General features: G+C 45.2%; 1 protein-coding gene across 4 annotated transcripts in view; it reads right to left on the bottom strand.

The window, feature by feature from the left end:
* Positions 1-7,070: 7,070 nt before the first annotated feature.
* robo3 (roundabout, axon guidance receptor, homolog 3 (Drosophila)) overlaps positions 7,071-23,729 on the bottom strand; it is a 157,525-nt gene continuing 140,866 nt past the window's right edge. For 2 of the 4 annotated variants that reach the window (XM_055046878.1, XM_055046881.1), the window contains exons 10-25: positions 21,399-21,480; positions 20,223-20,391; positions 18,363-18,651; positions 18,065-18,281; positions 17,614-17,738; positions 17,293-17,476; positions 16,791-17,021; positions 16,282-16,321; positions 16,008-16,147; positions 15,648-15,932; positions 14,981-15,125; positions 14,314-14,505; positions 12,436-12,629; positions 12,234-12,341; positions 11,457-11,624; positions 7,926-10,314 (exon numbers count right to left, since the gene is read on the bottom strand). In XM_055046878.1, the coding sequence (XP_054902853.1) occupies positions 10,139-10,314; positions 11,457-11,624; positions 12,234-12,341; positions 12,436-12,629; positions 14,314-14,505; positions 14,981-15,125; positions 15,648-15,932; positions 16,008-16,147; positions 16,282-16,321; positions 16,791-17,021; positions 17,293-17,476; positions 17,614-17,738; positions 18,065-18,281; positions 18,363-18,651; positions 20,223-20,391; positions 21,399-21,480 (2,745 nt within the window). In that variant the 3' untranslated portion in view covers positions 7,926-10,138. The other 2 variants (XM_055046880.1, XM_055046879.1) reach the window with 2 other exon arrangements.

Raw genomic sequence — 23,729 nt, forward strand, 5'->3', positions numbered from 1 at the left:
GAAGCGTCTGCAGGAGCCCAGTATGTCCTCATAAACTGCTTTTTGAAACGATTAATGTGGCTCACCACCCAGGGTGCCAATCCAACGGGGGCCTCCACACCATTCTGATTTGCAAAACCTTTATGTAAACTCAAGGAAAAAAGGGGCCCTCAGGGAGCCACTATTAATGCACGAAGCATCAGGGAGCCTCTCTTTAAAACTTTCAGCTCAGTTTTTTTTTCCCCCTCAGGGAAGTGTTATAGTCTTCTTCCAGGGCGTCTTGTTCAAATCCAGAGAGAGACAGGGAGAGACGATCCCCACTGGTTCCCTGTGCTGTTTTCTCCTGCTGGGAGACGTGGGAGCCACAGCAGCAGATGTCCTGCCAGGCCAGCCATGTTAACGGACGTATAATATCACTCCAGACGATCCCCGTGAGACCTGATTTCATTGGCCCCCTGGCAGCCCTGCACGGCCTGCGCAGAGCGGGAAGGTGACGGTTGGAGCTGACTCGTCCGTCTGACTCGATTAACCGAGGCAAACGATGCTGCCGCACCTGATAAAAGGCTTCTAGTTGCAAACGCGCCGAGGGGAGTAATTACACTTTCGTCTGTTTGCATTCGGAGCTAAACAGGAAGCGCGTGATTTTGTGACTTTCTCACGCGCTCACCTGATGCTTCCTGCTCCGAACAGATTGGGCGCTGATGAATCGGTGAGAGCTCTCGCGGAGTCGGCCTGATGTCGTTCCGGTAGAGGAGCCGGGAGGTCAGCCACGACTCCTCCACTGAGCCTGATTAATGATTTCCTCGACAGCAGCTTGTCGTGCCCCAGCAAAGCACAGCGCACTCTTTTTTTCTTCTTCTTCTTCCTTTTTTTTCTCCCCCCTAATCCGTGCCCGTTTGGGTTGCTTGAGTCAGACAAGACCAAGGATGTGGAGAGGAGGGAGAGCTTTACCATCTGTTTCATTTAGGAACTGCAGGGCAGCTCCTGCTCAGGGCTCGCGATTTATATGTAAAAAAAACAAAAACAAAAAAAACCCAGTTTGGAAATAGCAGAGCTGAAAAGCAGAGATAAACTTCTGCACGTCTTAACCAGGCCGCGCGGCTGCTGCTGCGGTCAGATTAAGCGAAGCCGACCTGCTGGTCAAAACAACCAGAAGACATGAAAAAGGACACGCGAACACACAAGGCTCTGCCCTGAACCCACGTCTGACCGGATTGTTTGTGCGTTTTATTTGTGCAGCATCCTGCCACAGGGATCAGCCCGTCTTCAGCGAAGACCATATGTTTGCACACGAAGCCCCGAGCTCTTCTGCACAGCACACACAACCCCGCAGTGAAAAACTGTGTGTCTGCTTGTCTTATTAGTACTCACACACACTCACACACGAACAAGGAACATCGCCGTTGGGATTTTTGCATCACAGATTTCAGTCTATGCCAAAGTACCAGCTTTATATATGTATATACAGCATGTCTACAAAGCAGTGAGGCGTGTCAGACGCTGCCTGAAACCATCTGCACACTTTACACACACCGATGTGCAACTTTACAGCGCGGCTTTTCCAGCAGTCAGCTTGTCTTAGCAAATCAATGATTCTCAGACTGACAGCTACTTGATGTTTGCAAAGGTTTGCAAAAGACCATTTGAAGTTCCTCACATTATTTTTTTTGTCACATTATAACCACAAACCTGACAGTATTTCCCTGATTTATTTCTTTCTTTTTATGTTTCACATCAAAAAGAGATGGAGTTTCTTGGGCAATCGCTGCCAAACAGCTCAAGCTCAGGCAAACTGGATGAGGATCTGCTGAGATTAATTGCCAAGTCTTGCCACGTAATTTTATTTGGATATAGCTCTGGACTTTGATTGGACGGTTCTTTTTCTTTCTTTTTTTTTCAACATGTTGTGTCCTTCAGTGCAGAATTGTCTGACGTTAACTCCATCGCATTCTTGTGGCAGCCATATTGGATTTTTAGGTTGAGGACACATCTCTAACCTTTCAGCAGTAATTTTAGAGTTCTGCTAAATTTCCCCAACCCATGAATTTGGACGTTGCAACATCAGACGTGTAGCATCAGCTCTAGACTGTGTTTTTTCTTTCCCTCTGCTGCAGTCCTCCTCAGTTCACACATTCATCTGTGCAGGATCCTTTCACTGCTGAACAGACCTGCCTGGTGGAGGTGAACCGGACGTTTTTGTTTCAACTCTTTTCAGATCTTTCCGATTCAGGTTGGTGCTCAGAGGGAGGTGGGAACAGGAATACATCAGTCACACAGGTTGGATTTACATCCACAGTTTGTCATACCAACAGCTCCGGGCGTTCATTTGGATCCAGTCATTACGCTCGCATCTGTATTTAGAAAACACGGCAGAGCTCTATTGATCCGTGAAGGAAATCAGGCTGGTTTCGCACGCCGCCGTCGGTGAAGGATATTAGAGGCCGTGAGGGGGGGAACAGAACACCGGGAGCAGAAACCTAATGAGGAAAATAGCTGCAGTGGTGATATTGGCGAAGCAGTTTGCTTATGAATGCATCTTCCATGTCAGTCCAGAGACAAGCAAGAGCAACACAATCACGGCGTATTCTGAGGTGGAACGTGGAACACAAGCAGCAAACCGCGTAGGACTGCATCGAAAGATGGAGCTGCTAATAGTGGAGACGTCCTCCCTCTGTCAGACAGAACGACACACACACACACACACCGCCATGTTGACTGACAGCGGCGCTCAGCTGAGCTGCTAACATTGTAATCATTCAATTAACTGCAAATCAATAACAGCCTTATGGATGAGGAGTTTCAGGATTGCTCTGTCGCTCACACACCTTTCTGACTACACACCCTCTGCTGACTGAACGTCTGCTGTCAGACTCCCGCCACGACCGCAGACGAAACGTCGCGGCCGGGGCTCGTCTGGGAGACAAGTTTTGAAGTTTTCCCAACTCGTTCACGTTGGACGGGATCGTGACCTAAATGCTAAATGTGTCGCGCCAGCCCACTCGACCTCGCCTCCACGCTGCTTTAGCGCCTCAATGGATGCGTGGCATCAGCCAAAAAAATAAAAATCTCCCAAACATCCATCTCTCCTGTCACCCTCCAAATTAACATGGAAATTGCTGCTTTGCATTCTGGGACGAGGGGAACAGAGATTTAAACACCTTCTTTTCACCCCTTGCCTCTGCTCGCTCTCGGGGGCCCGGGGCCCCTTTTTCTGCCGACCCGGGGGGCGTTCCAGCCATGACACCTACCCAGTGAATGAGTGAGGTGATTAATGGCTTAAGGGAGGAATGAAGAGAGGACTGGAGGATAGAGGGGACATGGGGAGGATAAAACGTGCTGGCTGCTGAAGGTCGGCAATGTAAATCTTGTCATGGCCAAACTGTGTGAAAGACCTACAGTACATTTTCATATGTTAATAGTGATGCCACTGATTGTGTGAACTGGTATGACTGTAACACATTTGCTCTTGTGTGTGAAGCATTTTACTTGCCGCATGCAAATGTTTTTTTTTTTACAAAAACAGTTTTTGACTGCTGAACCCCATCGCCTTAGAGAAAGAATTGAACGTAGCTGGGGGGAAATGATCGTGACTATGTGGGGCCCCTGCAGGTCGGACAGGGTTGCATGGAAAAGATCAAGTTGATCTCCGGTCTCACTCGTCATTCACACGTTAGTGAATGAAGTGGAAGCAGTCGAGTAGTGAGACCCGTTGAACGAAACCTGGACAAAGGAAACAGCAGTTTCTTCATACCCCAGTTCGTTCCATAGCCGAGAACCATGAGAACTCACTCATCCCAATTCTCCGATGACCTGGGAGCTGATTGTCCAGCATTATTTCAGCCAATGACAATTTAGTGTTTCGTAGACCGGTCGTGGTTCTGCAGCAGGTTATTACCGATACATCTGACGGACGCGAGCGTCATGCTGTTTGTCTTATTGTCTGCATTTTGTCTGTGAGAATCTCTGTGGGTTTCCCATTCCAGACTCGGCTTCCAACAGAAAACCAACAGCAGCCCTAGTGAGGGATCCACAGTGAGTGTTTGCTGAATGCAATTTATCCCGTTGAGGTCAGGCAGCTGCTTTTCACCACCCAGTGATCCTTCTTTGTGGTTAGCCACATCCACAGTGTCCGCCATAAACACGCTAACACTGTAAAACGTTGCAGCTGGGAAATGGTTAGAAATAATGCATTTTCTGGTGTAGTAGTGTAAAGGGGTGCACATATGCAATGATAAAAATCACAGTGATGATTTTTAGAATGATTACGATCATAGCCGCTGAGGTTACGGATACTGTATTTTTGTCTGCGGTTGTAATGTGACATGGGAAAGTTCAAGACGAGTGAACACGAGTCACACGCAGAGAGAAAATACGCAGAAATAAATAATTTAACAAGTTGTTTTGAGTCACAGGTCTGGCCTTTAAACGGACATCAAGAAGAAAACCAGCAATAAAAGAAAACCGTAAGAAATCCCAGTTACAGCGTGCAGGAAATGCAACTTTCTATTTTAAGTACAAAAATAAACTTGAGGGGTTTGGTTCACTTCACTTTGGGCAAAATTTAACTTAAATACACTGCAGTTGGTTAGATCGAAGCGTGTACTTGGCTAGAATGAAATAGTCAACGTTCAAACCTTAATCCCACTGAGAATCTGTGAAAAACAATTTCAACTTATTTTTGCATAAAAATGTGACTGAGTTTTACCGTTTTGGGCAGGAATGTAAGTCTCTAGAAGCTGGTAGAGAAGCTCCCAGTGAAAGGTGTTTGAATGAAGCGCTGACTCAGGTGGGCCGAATGCAAATGCATGCCACACTTTTTAGATTTTTTACAATTATTTGCTAATCTATATTGGTCCGTCACATAAAATTACAAGAACATGCTTGCAATGCGCTGTTAAAGTTCTTAATTTCGTCAAATTACAGCAGCGCTCTGTAATTATTCTGCACACCGGCTGCTGTATCCACAAAACAAAGACTCAGAGCGACTGACAAAGCAAATGCGCGCCGCACTTTTCAGACATTTGTCCCGCGTCGGCTCAGCTTAGGCCTGACGGCGACGCTGTGAGGGGGGTTTTACAAGTCACTGCCTGTTGATCACTCGATCACAGAGCTCTAACCAAACAACCAGACCCGGGGTTGTTTGCGTGTGGGTGTGTGTGTGTGTGAGCATGTCGAGGGCACAGCGAGCATCACAGACCCCCCATGGGGGTACGCCGCGCCTCGCTGGAGGTGAAGGGAGCACGCGGTATCCTCTCAGAGCAGAACGTTCCACCAATTTCATGCTCCTCAGTGTGCGCAGCTCTCATCCACATGCAATGCAGCGTAGAGTCAGACTGAGGCAGCGTGTGTGTGCAACGAGCAAGCAGAACGTCAGCAGTAACACAGTTTTGTTGTCTTTTTTAGATAGATCTTGCTGCTGCTGGAAAGTGTAAAGCGCTTAGTTTGTAAATGGAGCTGATGAAGCAGCTTTAAGCTGCTGCTTAGTGAGCAGTAGAACAGGCAGCAGCATTCGGCCTTCCTCCCTCAGTGAGCAGGTTGGTCTACTGTCTGTAGTTCAGCTGGATTTAGATCAGCTAAATGGGCAGAATCATGTAAAATTTACTGTTTTTGAGCTTGACATCATGTTTTAATGCTTTTGCCTTGTCAAAAACGTGCCTGGAGCGTTGCCTTGATACTTTCAATCATGTTTGAGAAATCCCTTAATCTCTTGTCCTGTGCAATTATGGATCTTGTCTTGTGCATTTGTGAATTACTAACAGAGCAACAGTCTTTTCCACCGTCCCACCGCATGATTCTGTTTGACGCGAAATTTAGCAACCTGGGTTCGGTTGGTAGCTAAAGGAACAAGACTTTCCACCAAGCTCAACTTTCAATTCAACAAACTGAATGCTGCCCAGTTTCAGCAGGCGAATGGCACAGAGTCAGATTGTGAGTTCGACTGGTTGGTTGTCCAAAGGACACAACCAGACACAATGGAGTTAGGAACGTTAATCTCAGAGGACTAAATTACCACAAACAAGATTGACAGTCTGGCAGCACTCAAGGGTCCAGCTGGTCATTTTGACTGTGACTTGATGAGGAAGTCGAGCGAGCGGCGTCTCCCTGCTGTCGCGGAGAATGAGCAGCTCAGGAAGTGAAGGGGAGAAAAAAAAAACAACACTGAATCATCCCAAAGCCATGAACAATATCTGTTTATTTATAAAATATCTTCTGTTTCCCACATGATTGCTGACACTGACTCAGGTACTTTAGTCCTCTAAAATTCAGGTACCAGGGTATCTAGAGGAAGTCCAAAGAACCTAAAAAGGTCAGAAAATGTGAACATACGGGCTCGGCCATGTCTTCTCACCAACATGAATGTTTTATCTTCCTTTAAGACTTTCTTATTCACACTAAACTGGCTTGATTGTTTTGGTTAAGGATGTGGTGTACATTTCTGCCCCACTGTGTTTTGGGGCAGAAATGAGAGGAGGACCGCTCACATAGATAAGAAGCAAGCGAGGATGCTTCATTGTTAGCACATATGGTAGTTTATGCTTTTTGTACTATTACAATGTTTTTCTAACGGTCTCTAATACCTAGCCTCGTAAAAACCGCCCTGTCGAGAACTGACTCTTAAATTTGGTGGCAGGCTGAATGGCTTCGTTCACTTCCAAACTCTACGACTACACTGGTAAAACGGCACGGAAAATCGACATTGTCGCTCACAACTCCTCCGCCTGTTCGCTGATTGGTCTGGAGGAAATTCAGCCAGAGAAATTGAGCTCAATGGGAGAAATCCTAGATGGGGCACTGATGAGAAATGAGAATTGAGGGGAATTGGGCAGGGAAGCAATCAGACAACTGGATGGAGAATGCATCTGAGAGAATAGCATCGCTTGTACTGTCCATCCATGCTTTCTGCTGAATTTCATTCCTTCTTTGATGATGTTCTTAGACAGGTGGCCCCGTTTGGTTCTCCAAATGTTGTCCTGGTGTCCTCACACCCACCCAGCGGTCTGTCCTCAGTAGGGGACAGTCTTGGGACTTGCTTGAACCCTTTCCCAGATTCAGGGCGTGTACAGCTTAAAAGAAGAACATGCCCTCAAATCTTGATCAGCAAATGTATTTTTATTGTACATTTACAAAACAACAAGAGTACAAAAAGTCAGCCCACAGACATTTGTTTTTTGTTTGTTTCAGAAGGAGAATAAGAAAATGTATTTTCAGAACTGCAGCAGCCAAGTCTCTCGGATGTAAAAAGGGGAAGGGTTGAGTTGGCGGTCGTTCAAGACGGGGGTACAATCAAACTTTCATAAAGCCTGTCAGTCAGCCAGCACAGCGCTGCAGAGAAACCAAAGGAATCATAGAGAAGTGTGACATTCGTAACGGACACCCAGGACGCAGGGATCCCGACAGGGAGGCGCTCGGGGCAACAGGCGTCGCTCCGGGTCGTTTTTGGCTTTTCCAACTCCTCTCCTCAACCAGCAAACACACTTTGTGCTTCTTATTTTCTGTTGTTTTGCCATGACAACAAGAGTGCAACAGTAGTTAATGCTTTACCCTAAAAGTTTACATATTGACAAAAAGAAAAAAAGTTGGCACATTCAAGAAAACGTTTTCCATGATAACACTTTTTTTTTTTTAGATTTTTTTTGTTTGATCATCATAAATACAATATACGTCTCTCTCCTTGTATCCAGAGCTCACAAAAGAACATTACAGACAGGTATTTACAAAGTAAGGAAAATGAATGAACTCAAAATCATAAATAATTATAGTAATACCAAAAGTCCGGGTTTTTTTTTACTCATTTCACAGCAGTAAGTGTAGCTTGATGAGAACTGGTAGCTTCTCCTCGTCTTCAGTCCGGTGTGTCGGTGGTGAAAAGATGGGGAGGGCCGATGGAGGCATCGCAGGTATCCTGACAGCTTCACTGAGCTCCTTATCTCATTTCCTAGAAGTAATAAAAACATACAATGTTTTTTTTTAATTATTTTTTTTTTTTTTTTTTTTTTTTTACGGGCGATGTAAAGCTTCATCGCTTCATCTTGATCAGCCAGGTATGCTGCTGAGTGCTCCACTTACGGGCTCATTTCTCTTTTCTTTCACTTTATGCAAAGATTTTAAAAATGCTCCCTGACATTTAAATTAAGAAAAACAATTCATTCGCTTTAAATAAATATACATAAAAGTGTATTGCTAAGGATCTATTCTTTGTGGTTTTATTTTTAGTAAAAAAAAAAAAAACATCTTAAAATTGGTTGCGTTTTAGTACTTCACAAAATTAACATAAAGAGTTATCAGGGAGGCGTCTAACTCTGCCATTTAAATTCAAAATTTAAATGTCAGAATGGATGATTAGTGCCAGATTTCAGACTTGTGGCTCTTTAGAAAAGACATTTGTTCCCATGTCTGGATTCAAAAGTAATGTTTTTATCTGGAAATTTGTACTGTGAGAAAGAGGTCAGGAAAAATGTGTGTCAGGTAACAACGCGGAGACCTAACAGACCGGTACCATCCCGATCTGAACCCACCGGACGTCTCAATGCTGATACGGCATCCTAAAAACGTCCTTTTCTTGGTTGCTAACAAACAGCTACATTTTCTGCGACAGAAATCTAAAACAATATAGTTTGTTGAGCTCTGTTGTGTTACATGTCACACAAAAAAGTCTGTGTCAGAAATGTCAAAATTCCGATTTTAAAAGCTTTGAAAAAGCCTGTTATGATTAATTTTGTTGCGTTAAAGTTAGCGTTTATTCATCTCTTGTGATAAAAGCTAGTGTCAGCTAATTTTAGTTAGCATTGTCAATGTTAGTATATTTCCTAAATCTGTCAAAAAATTCTAACAGCGATTTTTTTTTAAACAAAGTGTTACCATCGCTATATTCTGGAGTATATTTCAGTGGAAAATACATGTTTTTCGAATTTTGTAAGATTGTCTGACTCTTTCCCTGAATTTTCTTCGGAACATGTGCTTTGAAATAATTATCGGCATTATTGATGTTAAAAAAATGGGTTGTGTGAAACGGGAAAAAAATGCAAGTCAGGAACTGGAGAAAATGCTACATTATTTCATTAACATTTTAATAGAAAATGTTCCATCTGCCCCATCTAGGACCATCTATGTTGGTCCTAGACTGACCTTAAAGGTTAAAGGGCATCAGAAAGCAGTCAGACACCCCCACCCCTCACGAGGAAGAAGGAGCCTAATCCAGGCTTCTTGCACAAACAACTCAAACGTTGCGGGGGGCAGGGACATGCTTTCATGTCCATGGGAAGGTGTAAAAAGCCCAGAGAGGGTCGTCCGGGAGCATCTGGGGGGTCGGGTGGGGGTGGTCCCTGCTGCCCTGTTGATGGGTAGAAAAAGATACAGGATAGCTCTGTATGTGTGGTCATGGTTGCCACTTTTACAGGTCAGCTTTGTCTGTTCGCCTGACCCCTGACAGACTACACTGTCAGGGGTCAGGGGTTTTAGACCTGCACAAAACCGTACTGTGACACCTTGGGTTACAGCTTCAAAAAGAACAAATAAAGCACAACGATGCAGCGAGGAGAAGGAAGTGCTATAAAAATGAAACCACAGATATGTTCCAAATTTTAGGATACAACCTTTTTTATTTTTAAAATGGCAACAAAAAAAAAATGAATAAAATAGCAAATGTTCATGTTTTTTATTTGCATATAGTACATTGGGTAAAATAATAATCAATGACAAAAGAGTTTTATTTCCTTTCTTTTTCTCTTTGTTCCTATTCTTGAATGAAGACGTAGAAATTGAATTTCAGAGACGATTAAGCCTCGTAATGTTGTGGATTAAGCTGTAGCCAGACCGGCTTTCACCATCTACCTACTGTCACGTCTGACACAGTAAGTATTGTCTGTGCAGCTCAGAGTCCCTGCAGAGCTTTCCATTCCACTGGCGCAGCTTCCTCCGCCATAAAAGACACCGTCTCGTCACCGGAGCGCCCGCAGGGGGTGCATTTGAAGGAGCGCTCCCACGGAGAAGTGTGCCCTCTGAAGAGCACTCCAAATGGAGTGGTGGGCGTGTGCACTTAATCGTTTCCTACTGTAAAGCTTAGTGAGTAGAAAGTAATGCAAGATCTGCGAACCCAAGAGTGTGTGCGTGTGTGTACGAGTGTAACACTGTTTTTATTTTTGATTTACGTTTGTGTTGTTTACAAGTCGAGCAGAGATCTGATGTTTTCTACCTCGTTGTGTTTCCTGGCTGAGCTGAGGCCCCGAGAGCCGGTGGAGCCTCTGGAAGAGGAGCTGCCCGTGGTCGAGCAGTTACCCGACATCTGACTCCTGGAGAGGTAGCCGCTCTTACTGCTGTACACCACCACTTCCTCATCTGGTGGGGCAAAACAAAGACAAGACACAGAAACACAATGAAGGCTCCTGGTGAAAGATGCTTTAAAAAAAAAAAAGAATAAAATGTCATGTATCCTGTGTCAGCAGTGGTGAGCACAGTTCCGCTAAAGCGCTAACAGCAGAGCTAGTATTTGTATCTAGCGCCTTTTGCTAACACCTTAGCCTGCTTAGCTTCCCCCGTGTTCATTTTTCCGGAAACATTTGTGGCTTTCGGACTGAATAAAGTTTGACATTTGTGTTGAAGTTTTGGTTATTGACTGTTATAAATTTGTCAAGCAGTTTGATATTTATATTCACACACTTATTTTGAAACGGGAGAAAACGGTCTATGCAGCAGTTCCTTTGCGTTCTTCACCTGTGACGTGAAAGGCGTGTTCAAAAGAACACAAACATACAACAACTTGGTATGTTTGTGTCATTGACTTTACATTTGGACTATCAGTATGGAGGAAGTTGGTGCTTTAGCATCTACTAAATACTTTATTGGTGTAGCTCTTTAGAGCTAGCATAGCTAGCGCTTATGATTAGAGTTTAATGATTAGCACAGCTAAGTTTTTAGCTAGCGGTGCCCACCTCTGTGTTTCACTAACACATTTTAAGCATAACGATATCTGACTTGCTACTACTTTACCAGCTAGCTTCAGTTAGCTTCAGCTAGCTTCAGTTAGCTTCAGCTAGCTTCAGTTAGCTTCAGCTAGCTTCAGTTAGCTTCAGCTAGCTTCAGTTAGCTTCAGCTAGCTTCAGTTAGCTTCAGCTAGCTTCAGTTAGCTTCAGCTAGCTTGTAAAGTTGAGCTACTTTACCAGCTAGTAAAGTAGCCAATGACTGAACACCTGCATATTTCAGATACTCAGCAGCAATTTATGGATCACTGAACATGTTTTTACAGCCAACATCTTGCAACGTAACTGCTGAAGAGTCATTCAGAAAGAATGACACAGCAAAGTTGGTCTCACTTTACTCCCATGTGGAGGAGAAACACTGCAGTGCAGTAGCAGAGCATGACGCAGCGCTGTCTGCTATGGACCCTGTTTACCAACTGGACCCCCTGGAGACCGGTTCTGTTTGGAAGCGGGTCCCTCTAACCGTACGTGACGTGACGAGCTGCAAACGCTTCTTCTCACTGTCTGCGTGTTTGTGTCCCGAGCCTTTCCGCTGGTGGCTGTTGCTGCTGTACTCGCTCCTCTCCAGGGAGGACAGGGCGCTGTTTGCCAAGCTGCTGGTCTCCACACAGCCCTGGGGGCCCTGAAGCCTGTCCTCCTCTGGGGGGGGCTCCGGAGGTGGCGGGAGGTCTGAAAAACACAAAATGAGGAATATAAAAGAAGGAACACAAACCCCCCAAAAAAAACACAACGCTTAAGCCGTAATAAATAAATTCCTTCTAGTTTGCAAAGGCTGCCAGGCTAATTATAGTGTCTGTTATATAACAGCTGTATTTGCTTTCAAAAGAATACTTGGCTACAGTTCATTTAATTGCCTCACATTTAGAGAGCAAGAACATGGCAGAGCGCTTACGGCTCGGTTCTCATTTGGAAAATGAGTGAATTTGAAGGAGCAAAAACATTCTGCTTGTTAAAACAAAGAGCTCTGATTGTGACTCTCAGGCAGCCGGCCGCGTGTTTACTGTTCAGGATATGGCCACTCGGGCCTCTGCCGGTTCTCGCATCATTTCTGGGGTTTAAGCCGTAATTTATTTATTACGGCTTAAACGCTAGAAATGTTTGCGTATTTCACAGAGATCAATACATGGTCTCTGCACGTGTGAAATGTCTAAGTAGGATCTCTGACCTCCTGCCCTGCAGGCTACTGTGGTTTTCAGTGATACAACATTTCCTTTGCAAACACTTCCTGAATGCGAGAACATGTGAATAGAGAACAGCGGGTTTCTGAATGTTTTTCACCTCCTTGAATGTCTCTTCTGTACGCTGAGGTCTTGGACGCCTTTTTCTTCACTCTGGACTTTTGGTTGGGAGGAGTGCAGGTTTCTGCTGGAGAGGAGCGGCTGTGCACTGTGGCAGAAAGACGCGTTTTATGGAAGTCGCAGGCAGAAGCTGCTGAATGTCTGCGCGTGCGTGACCCCGGCGGTGCCGGCGGCGGCTTTACCAGGCGTAGTTGCGCCGTCCTCATTCACTGTCGGCGCCTGGCCGTGAAGGCAGCAGTGGGCGGGACTTTGGAAGTGCAGCGTGCCAGCCTCTGTTGAGCCGAGAAGCTGTTGGCCGCAGAGGCTGGGGTTGGACTGGGTGAGTGGCGGGCTTGGTGCCTGGGGAACTGGAACTGGACCGCAGGGTAACCTTCTGCTGTGGGATGGGAGGGCAACATGTCACTGACTGAGGCTGAGCTTTTAGGAAGTGGGGTTTGCAATGAAAGAATGTGGACAGTTTAGAATCTGCAGAATTATTCGTTGTCTGTTTTCTCCCATAATGACTGGGCATATCAATTTTCTTGTATCGATTGCATTGAGATATCGATTGTTTTGACAACCCTGATGTATACCTCAAACTTGAAATAACGTCACTGCTTTTACGCCGTCTGCGATTAAGTATTAAATACACGTCATGTTTTGTTTACAATTTCTCACACTGTTCCAAACTTTCTGCTTCTGTTTTTGTCTTTACTCTGTTTGTATTTTGCTTCACAAACCCGAGATAATGTGAAAACACCAAAGCTGAAGACTCAGCGTTTTGTTTCCATTCCCCCTCCCCCTACATAAATCCACTTCTTTATCAGCGCTTGCACTGTTTTGCTATGAATTTGGCAACTTTCCCTGAGCAGAATAGTCAACACTACATCAAATCCCCCGGTATAAACCGATCAAGATTTTGTTCAGAAAAAATTCTCACAGAAATCCAAGCAGACACAAGCAAACAACATGATCTTGTAGTGCATCTAGCAACAGCGTGCCCGTGAGAAATAAAACTGTCCTTTCTTTTAGTTTGTCCAAAGTTGTTCCCATTCAAGGCAGAGAAAGCATCAAACATCAGCTGCAACAAAATATGGAAAGTAGTTTCTGTAATATTCTGAAATATTTCAATCAAAAATGTCATTATGGAATATTCGGACAAAACTTTCTATGCATTATGCAATGAAATACCTCTCTTACAAAACTGGTTCTTTTTGCACAGCGGTGTTTGCAGTTTTCAATTATATATCTCCACTGTGAGGTGAAAATGGTCCTTTTCTGTCCTCTTGTCACCCATTCGGTTTGCGGCAGGAAGTCGTGGTTTAAATTTGGAGGTGAGGAAAACTGACAAACTTCAAGCAAATAAAACAATTTTTTAAAAAAAAAATCCAACTGCTCACAGCTGCATGTTTGCTCTGGCTTAGAATTATTGATATTTGCCTTGTGAATCAGACGTTGAGAAGAGTTTCATCTCAGTACTGCGCATAATGCATTGGTGCAAATTGACCTAGCATCAAGTTAGTGTACAGCTCAACATTGTGGAACAGCAGCGCTCGTGCAGTTTTTATTCTCTCTGTTAATGTTAAGTTTTAACACCAAACTTTAAGACAGCAATGATCAGCATGATGGGGAAAAAACCTCCTAAATTTAGACCACTCAGGAACTTTGAGACGAGTGGGCATCTGAATGCAATTAATGTGTCGCTATGATGCGTTGGTGTACTTTATTAAATCTTCCAGGCGCATGGTGACATTTTATAGCACAGGTATTACCTTCAGTTGTTATGAAAATGCTGTAGCTATTGAAAATCTGAGGACTTCAGCTCCAAGGTGGAGTTTCAGGTAAATACTGCCTGGGTCAGCGCTTAGGCACCTCTGAGTGGCTGCCATGGGAGATTCAAATGTCCTTCAAACATGCATGAGTCGAAGCAACTCTCCATTTTATGTCTTTGATTATGGAATAGTCTGACAACTTGGTATGAAGGTAAAACCAAAGAAAAATAAATGAGCTATGGGTGGGGGTGTTCCCATTTAAAAACACATTGTGACTTTTCTCTGAAACATGAAGTCTGGTTCGCGCACCGTGCCAGCTGCTGGTCAGCGGGGGCTCTGGCTTCCTCGTGGGGTGAAGGAGTCAGGGTCGCGGTGGACTGGTGGCTGTAGGAGGTGGCTGGCGAGGACGTGACGGTCCTCTGAGGGGGAGCGGGGCCGTCCTCGCAGCCTTCCATCAGGTACGTCCTCTCAGGAAGGGGCGGGCACCACTCCTCGTCCGACCTGCGGGCGACACAAAGGCTTCGTGCAGCATGTCGCAGCTCCGGCCGGACTCCTCGGTTCAGGAATACACTGACACAGAGCCGCTTGTTTGCTCTTTGGTTCCTTCAGATTCAGCAAGCCGTGAGGCTCCTTAAAGATTAATGATGTTCTTTCAGGCTCGACTCGAGTTAGCCATTGGCAGAACTGCAGGGGGCTAAGCTTCGTCTAGGGTGGCACTGCTGCTCAGCGAGTGATAAGAAAGATGCTTTGCTTTGAGGTTAAAGAGAGCCAGTGCTAAGGAGAAAAACAGCTAAATGACTTAGGCGATTGGCCGAGGCTGAGATAATCGGGTTGTTGAGGCCAGAGGCAAAAAAAACTAAACAATTCTGGGTTCAATACTCCATGTGCCTGGCAGAGCTGAGGCTGAATCTAAGCGATGGTCCAGCTGGGTAATTGGTAAACCTGTTTGTCTGAGAGAATCAGAAGTCTGCCTCACCCCATGTCCATGGCGTCATGCTGGAGCTGGCCGTCCAGCTCACACTGGTCCAGCTCGCCAACTGGTGGAGGCGGGGGCAAAGCCTCCATCCACGTCAGAGACGGGGTCTTCACCGCCTTCCCCATGGCCTTCTGCTTGGGCTTACCTTCTCATCCAGAACAGAAAAGAAAACCTTTTTCAAACAAAGCGCTGAGAAAATGAGTCACCCCACCATGGGCAGATATTCCTGTAGCATCCCACCTCCAGGATATAAATAGAGGCAGTTAATTTAGTTTGCATCAGGGCTTACGCTAATGATCGCTTTAGTAATCGATTACTCAAACGATTATTCTGGGTGATAAAAGACTTGCCATATTCTGCAGATGTTTTATTTTACCACTAAAGACTTTTTAAATAAAATATGGATGTACAAAGATATACAAATTATCAAGTAATTTAATTCCCTTTTTTCAATAAGAAAGTAACATATTTTATGTTTTATGTATTTACAACATGTAATATATTAAAAATGTATTGGGAAAGTAATATGTTAGAACATACAACAACATATTTCCAGTAGTACATCGGAAATTATATTTTATATTTGCCTTCCGTAGCGGAATTGCATTTTATTTGGGTTTTTCCTTTACATTTACATTAAGACCAAATCAAACTCAAGCCGTCTTACCAGCGCAGCGATCCGGCTGCGCGTACTGAGCAGGCTGGGACGGGCCGGGCTGGTGGATCCACTGCCCTTCGTCCTGCTGCTCCCCACTAAACGCTGCCCCCTGTGGCTGACTGGAGAAGGGCATGATGGAGGTGGTGGCGTAGGGGGTGGTGGAGACGTTCTGGCCGTAGGTGAAGCTGTGCAGGTCCTCGCTGGTGGCGTCGATGGTGCTGTAGATGGGACCCTCCGTGGAGCCCCCCATGCTGCACTTCTCCGTCTGATTCAGGTAGTTGGAGATCCCAGCTTCTGTGTGAGGGCGGAGTTTGTTCTCAGCAAAAGGTCGGTCGCTTCCCTTCAAGCGCGAGGTGACGGCTCCCCTACCGTTGTAGTATCTCTCAGCCGCGTTGTGATTGGCCGTGCAGCAGTTGACGGCCTCCTTGCTGCTGTGGACCAGGTTGGTGGTGGGCCAGGAGTCTGCCAGCCACGGGTAGTTGCCCATGTTGCCCCCCAACACGCCAGGCCTGCAGAGACATTACGGGTTCACCGGCAGCAGGATGCACAGGCTAACAGAGAGCAAACTATTCTGGAAGAACGTTTTCAGACACGAGGAGAACTGATCACACGAGATTCTTTAAAAAGAAGCAATTTGAGTTACCGTCCAGTGAGTCCTGACGCCTCAGCATGAGGGAACCCCACTGCAACAAGACGGAGAGAAAATAAGGTTTAGGGGGAGCAGGGTGACCGATGCACCACACTAAGAACACAACATAGAATACTCCACACATTCTCTTCTATGTTGAATAGGAAGGAAGAAGTGAATGAAGGGATGGAGGGATGACTGAAAGAAAGGGGAGAATGACATAAGGAAAGAATGAAGGACAGAACTATAGAGCTTCTACGAAATAGAAATAACATCTAGAAATAAAAGTATTATTGAGCCATTGTTTTCTTTTAATCCACCCAGATTATCACAAAGTCCATTTTTATTTTTTTTACCTCAGATAAATATCACTCCTCAAAACCTAATTCCATTTCCTGTGCCTCTGGCAGCAATACGAAATCCTCTCACACAGGTAATTCCTGCGGCTTCTTTCATAAAGCGCCCGCTCAGACATCAGACAGACAGGCGGCAGCAGACTCCCACGTGTCCCCGACCATCCTGACCTGCCGGTGTGTAGGCGAAGGACGCCGTGTAGTGGCTCAGCTCCTTCCTCTTCTTGCGGCGGCAGTAGATCCACAGGCTGAAGCCCATGAGGATGACCCAGCAGGCGCCGCCGATGCCCGCGATGAACGCCGGCTGCTTGACCACGTCGGTGATCTGCTCGGCCAGGCTCACGCTGCCCTCTTCGCCGCTCCCGCCGCCGCCTGAGGCAGTGGGCTCTTCAGCTGGCAGCTCTGCGGGAACAAACACAGACGTGACGACGGCTGGATAGCACATTGTATAAACCAGGCAGCAAGATTTAAACGGGCTGAGATTGTTTGACCTCACATTTCTTATGGTCTCACTTTTGGTACATCACTGACATGTGATCACATAACCAGCTAAAATCACTCATTCATCTCAATCGGAATAACAGTCTTGCTGTGTGAACTGGGCCCAGGCCACAAAGCACAACATTGTTTTCCTCCTTAAGCTAAATTTCCTGGAAGTGTGGAAGAAACTCACTGATGAGAACAGACACCGGATGACTGCGAGTGCCGACGCCAGCGCCCGTCACGGCCGCCACCTCCACCTGGTAGAGCACGCCGGGAACGAGGCCCTTCAGCACCGTGGACTGCGTGGCCCCGTCCACCGTCCGGTTGAGGTAGTAGCGCGTCTGGTTATCGCCGCCGCTGCCCACGCACCAAACCTGTTGGGACGCACTGCTTTTTATGCTCACACTGAAACAGCTGCTGACTGATTTGAAGAAGCCTTTTTTGCTGTTTTTTTTTGTTTTTGTTTTTTCTCCAAAATGGAGGAGATTTTACCCGGGTGGGACGTGTTTACCCGGTACTCCTGGATGATGCCGTTCTGCATGTCGCTGGGTGGAGGCTCCCAGGTGACGCTGATGCTGGAACTGTTGTTGAGCTTCGCTGTTGCCACTGTAACTCCCCTGGGCGGCGCACTGGGGACTGTGAGAGGAGGCTGATGTTTTATCGTTTAATCAAAAGGAACGGACTACTGGTGAAGCCATGTAGAGAACTACATTAAGCTCCACGTTTGTTTTGGCAGACTTGGGACTCAGGCAGGTCGATCCAGAGTCTGCTGAATTTTGCACCAACCAATAAAAAACCCCGGGCTGCATAAGTCAGTGAATGGGGGAAGAATTTAATGAAACTACGGATCAATAGAAACAAACTTAAACTGCAGAATAAGATAATATGGAGATCTGAAAGACCCTTAAAGCCCTGCAGCCTCACAGAGTCCACTGCGCTGATCGGTGAGAGCAACAGATTACCTTCTTCTCGAGTTCGGATCAGCAGCGTTCGGCTGTCCTTGCCCTGGAATTCGTCGAAGTACGGACGGATTTTTATGTCGTACTCAGTTCCTTTGAGCATGCCGGTGAGGACGGTGCTGCGCTCTGAGGGTGAGTTGATGTCCTGGAGGAGCCAGGTTCCCCCGCTGGGGCGGTAGAACAGCCGGTAGCCCTGGACGTACGGAGACTGGCGGTCCACCTAAACACCAACCACACCTGGGTCAGCTAAGGGAGACACAGAGTGGAAGCGAAGAAGAAGGGAACTGCGCGAGTCACTCACTGTCCAGGACACTCGGACGGAGGTCGTAGTGAGCATGACGGGGTCCTGCAGCTGGACGGCCACCTCTCCCAGCTCTCGCTGCACCTGCCGGTGGTCCACCCCTTGACCTGTGGGACTGACGTCCTGCGTCCTGACCGGCTCAGAGATGGGGCTGGGGTCGCTCAGGCCGTAGGCATTGACCGCTCGGACGATGAACAGGTAGACGGTGTTGGGGAGAAGGCCTGTGATGGTGTGTGTTTCCATCTTCACCATGTCTGCTACAGTCTGCCATGTGCTGCCTGCTGATTGACTGTGTGGGGATTAAAGGGAAGTTAGAAGTGCTTACTTTATGAAGGAAGCATCACTTGATGCCCTGGGGCAATAAAGTCCATGGATTACAGAGTAACGTCCACTGGCATTTCAGTACTAAATGTAATATACAAAAAAACCAGGCAGTTTATGATGGACAGAGTGTGTGAACAAGAGTTCTCAAGTCTTGCCACACATCCTTAAAGGAGTTTCGGTGTGGACTTTGACTGGGCCATTGTCCCTCAGCAATATGCATTTGTGTTCCAACATGTTGCAAAAGTGCGATAAAATTGATCAATGCTTCTGTCAGCAGGAGTTAGAAGGAGACAGATATGGAGGAACAGGAGAACCAAGTTCTATTTTACTTTTGCTTTTTCTGGTGCGTCTCCAAACGGAGCTTCTTCCCCATCTGCTCCTGACTGACGTTTGTAGTTGTGGCGTAGAAGTACAAAATGTGCAGCTCATCATATTGCGTTCAGGAGTGGCGTTCGTTTTACAGTAACAACAATAACTAATCAAAATATTTCAGGGTGGTTCAAGGGCCTTTTTGGGATCCTTCTTCTCAGATGTACGATACGTGTGACCCAGATTTGACCCGATGCAACTTCCTGTGTCAGTGAGTACTGGACCGTTGCTTGTAGTGATGGAAGGATGTCAACAGGAAATGAGGGCTTGCTCTGGATTATGTGGCCCTCCCCCAATGGAGGTGCTTCCTTTCTGCTGGACCCTGCGAAATTATTCCAACTATATAACAACTATTGAACACCAAGCAGGAAAATTACTCATGAGAACACCTGCAGGAGGCCCTTTCAACTAGAATTTGTAAAACTCACACAAGGTCGGAGTAGAGATACAGTCTCAATAGGAAAAAAAAAAAAAAAAAAAAGCTTAAAATATAATCTTGAAGATCAAAATTTGAGCGGTTCACCTCGGCAACTGAGGGAATGAAATTTCACCGTGAAAAAGCCCCGCATTGGTTCCTTCAATAGGTTTTTCTGAAGAATCAGTTTGCATCACTCGCTGCCACGGAGGACATCTGCATCTGATTAATCTCAGCCAGAGTTCCCTCTGCATCGAGCTGGAAGGATTTATTTTCCCTTGAAGCGTCTCCCTGTGTGGTGGTCGCCCCTCCCCACCTCGCTGAGTTTAATATAGTTGTAATTTATCCCGGGTGGACGACATCTCAGGTGATCCTGAGTACTCAGCACTTCAAAAAACCAAATTAACCCAGTGACTGGTGAAACAGGATAACCTGACATCAACATTTTTAATTGTCTGACTGGCTTAGTCACAGCTTTGTGGCAGAAGATTGTCAGTGTACTTATTCTCCTGTGAGTGAGCTAAAGGTTTTTAATACAGCCTTTCTTTAAATAAAAGAATCACTCCTCTGGTATCGAGATGACATTCTCTTATTCCTTCACCATTAGCTATTGATGTAAAGGAGTTTAAGCATCCGTCAGAATCAATTTCGACTTCATTAATGTCTCTGGAAGTACCGGAACCCAAAGATCAGAAACAGCATCCTGAATTGAACAGGAAATGCACAAAAAAAAAAAAAAAAAAAAAACTCACCTAAAGGCCTCAATGATGTAGGAGGTGACAGCAGCTCCGCCCTCGTGAGCGTTGGGTTGCCAGGTCAGAGAGACGCTGTTCTTGGACACGTCTGTGACGATGGGCTTGTGGGGCGGACCCGGCAGCTGGAAGGGCTCGGTGGCCTGAGCGGCCGACGTGTCGGCGCTCTCTGCGCGGCGGAGGGAAAGAGCCGTCAGAGAAACCGTCTCCAGGACGTTTACACGATGCGGCTCCAAGGAAGAAGAGGAGCTTCGCTCTTACAGCTTTTACAATCAGTCTAGCATTCGACTGCAATTGCCTCACTAGAAACTTCAGCTTGACCTTACGCTGTTTCTCTCTCTTCCTGTGCCAGTTGTGAAGTTTCCTCAACCAGAAATATTCCATGTCCTGAAGAGTTACAACAGAAAGCCAGCAGACTCTCTGAGCTGAAACAATAGCTGCTCACTGCCTCACCGGTGCAGCCATCAGCATGTTTCCAGCCTGGTTACAGAATCCCATCAGCGTTATTCTTCACATTGCTGCACATTTACACACAGACTGCCGGAAAATGTCCCCAAGGCTGCATGGGTTAATGATATACTTTGACATTTGCTCAATTCAACAGTTTTTTTTTCCTTAAACCAACAGCACACGTGACCAAATCACTGAACACGGTGCAAATGGTGACGCTTTCCTCTTCATCAGGAGTTTTCATTTTGGAGAATTTCTTTTTCTTTTAAATTCAGACAATCCAGAACCAGAGAGAGTGGATGATTCAATTAAGCATCCAACAAATGCTTAATATATTGAAAATCCATTCAATAAATTAGAATATTATTTAACAGATCATTTATTTTAGAAACTTTACCACCAAAAAAGACGTTAGAATAACTCCACTCAGATGAGTGTACAGCGCAGAAAATCTGCACAATTCACAACTTCTCCTTCTCTTCGCTGATGTGATATTTTTGACAGCCACAGAAGAAATTGTCTTGATTTTATCCTGGTTTTATTAAACCAGAATTCAAAGTACATATGGGAAAAAAAAAACTTATTTTGTGTGCATTTTTATCATCATCCCAACTTTTTTTCAGTTTTTCTTTCCATTTACGGTTGAACAATATTTCTGTGTTTGCATACTGCCTGGGGGGGGGAGCAGTCATTTGCATGTAATTAAATCACACAGAGACAATTTACCTTTGACTGTGAGCACGCCACTCCAGCTCGTCTCTCCGCTGGAGCTGGAAGCCAGGCAGGTGTAAACTCCAGAATCCGTTTCCTGGCAACCACCAAATTGTGCATCATTAGTTTGGTGCGCTTGCGTGCGCGAGAGAGAGCGCGTGATGGTGTGTTAATGCATCCATTACAAGTGATTGGGACTAAATGTCATATCTCTCCAACCAGAATGTTTGTGCTCAGAATGCTGAGCAGCAGGACGTTGGCTGGGATTGAAAAGCCAACACAACAGAGGGCTGATAACAACTTCACCTCTGGATCCCTTTCACAGCTCGGTTAAAAAATAAAAAAAAAAGCCTTTTCGATATTGTTTTCCAAAGCCGTCTGGCTCCCATTAATCCCAACACGTTTAATAAGTACACCTGAAATGGGACTTCAAGAGTCATCACCATGTTTCAGCTCTGGTTTCATTTGATAGAATTAGCTCAGTTGTTGCAGGTGTGAAACACAAAAGGTCGGATCACCTGTTTTGAATCAAAAATAAGCACAAAAACACGTAGCGATGAGGCTTCATAAAAAAAAAAAAAAAACATTTCAAAAAACAACGAGATTTATTTCAAATGAAACGAACATGGAGATGGAACAGAAAGGAAAAATTAACAGAGGGAAAGGTTTAAAGGGAAAGAATAATAAGAATAGAGAAGGGAAAGAAAAATAAAAAGAATGCAAGAGAAACCCAAAACAAAACTGAGAAACCATAGAAATACAAAACAGTAACAAATAGAACATCACCGAAACACCAAAATGCCTTAGTCTGAAAAGAGAGAAGTGGATTTAGTGAGGAGTAGATTTGTAATCAGACTCTTTCACCTGAAATCCCAATAAACCACCTAAAACAAAAACCAAAACAGGTATTATTAACTTGAGACAGTAGATGATTAAAGTGAAGACATCTTACGAGTAAAACTTACAAACTCTTATATTATCTCTGTAGGGAAAATAAATCTGAAAGCAGTATTAAATGTTTTTTTATAAATATATATTTTATCTGTATATATGGAGAAAGACTTGAAAGGTTTTTTTTATTTATGATTATTTTTTAAACAAACAAACAAAAAAACACTTCTTATAATCAATCACTTCTAACCATATTTGAACATTTCCCACCTAAATAAACAAGCTGTTTCAATTAACCGATTCGACTTTGGAGATTTTGTCAATCGTAGTTATTTCAGTGTTGCCGTAATTGAAATATTCTCAGCGGCCCCATTTGAAGTCAAAGCTGAAGTCAAGCTTGTGGCTTTTATGTTCCTCGTCTGATTCCTTCACACCAGAGGCGGAGAGCTGCAGGGGGGATCAAAGGACTGAATTTTAATGACCAGGGAGAGGTCTTGAGATTTCTGAGGCTCCCGTCTTTTTCTGCTCAACAGCTACTTGGTATTCTGGACAGGGCTGTCGTAATTAAGAGGTGTGTGATAAATGCGCTGTGTCTGTGTGTGAATGGTGGCTATTAAATATTTGGGGGGGCAAGCCAAGCGCTAGACGGTCTGTGAAATTGCTTGCAACTCGGGGAATGTTGGGGAAAACTCTTAGTGGGACTGAGAGGTAAGCAGTGACTCACGATGTGCAGCACCTCCGACCGGTTTTCTGAAGCTTCATCGTGTTGCTTCAGGGGTCTGGTTCATTTATACCCCCCCATATAGACTATTTACCTGCAGCTTGGAATTTAAAATCCAGCCAAATAACGGCAAACTGGCGAATGTCCTGGAGAAACAACAGAGAGAGGAGATAACGGAAACCTCCACTCCACACAATCCAATCCAATGCAGCGTCACCGAAGAGATTTTTGCACGAGTGTCACTGTCATTTGCATGAAAAAGCACATGAGAAATGAGATAAGGTAAACTAAATTTACTGGAGTGTCAACAGGACAGGTGAATAAAGAAACGAGTCATATCCAAATAAATTCCTATTCATGTGTCACCGTACAGAATCTGTCGACCAACAAAGCCGAGACACTAAAGACGTGTCACAACTCTAAAACACCCCTCATATGCACTGGAGATACTGACTTTCTACAGGTGCTGTGTGTGACGATACCACAAAATATGCAGACTAGTTTTGTAGTATCGTATGCAGACACTTTGTCTGTACTGATGAAGATTTAACCACCTCAGAATGCGAAATGACTGGAGTATTTCTAACCTGTCAGTTTCCAGCTCAAACTACTTTCTGGTGTAGATTAAAAATTATGAACGTGGATTTAATGTAAAAACAAAACATTGAGTAGTCAGTGTGACTGGAAAGACACAATGGATGGACAGACAGATAGCTCAACAAACAGGTGCATAG

The sequence above is a fragment of the Poeciliopsis prolifica genome, unplaced genomic scaffold (genome assembly GCF_027474105.1).
Source record: "Poeciliopsis prolifica strain line A6 unplaced genomic scaffold, Auburn_PproV2 SCAFFOLD024, whole genome shotgun sequence".
Lineage (NCBI taxonomy): Eukaryota > Metazoa > Chordata > Actinopteri > Cyprinodontiformes > Poeciliidae > Poeciliopsis > Poeciliopsis prolifica.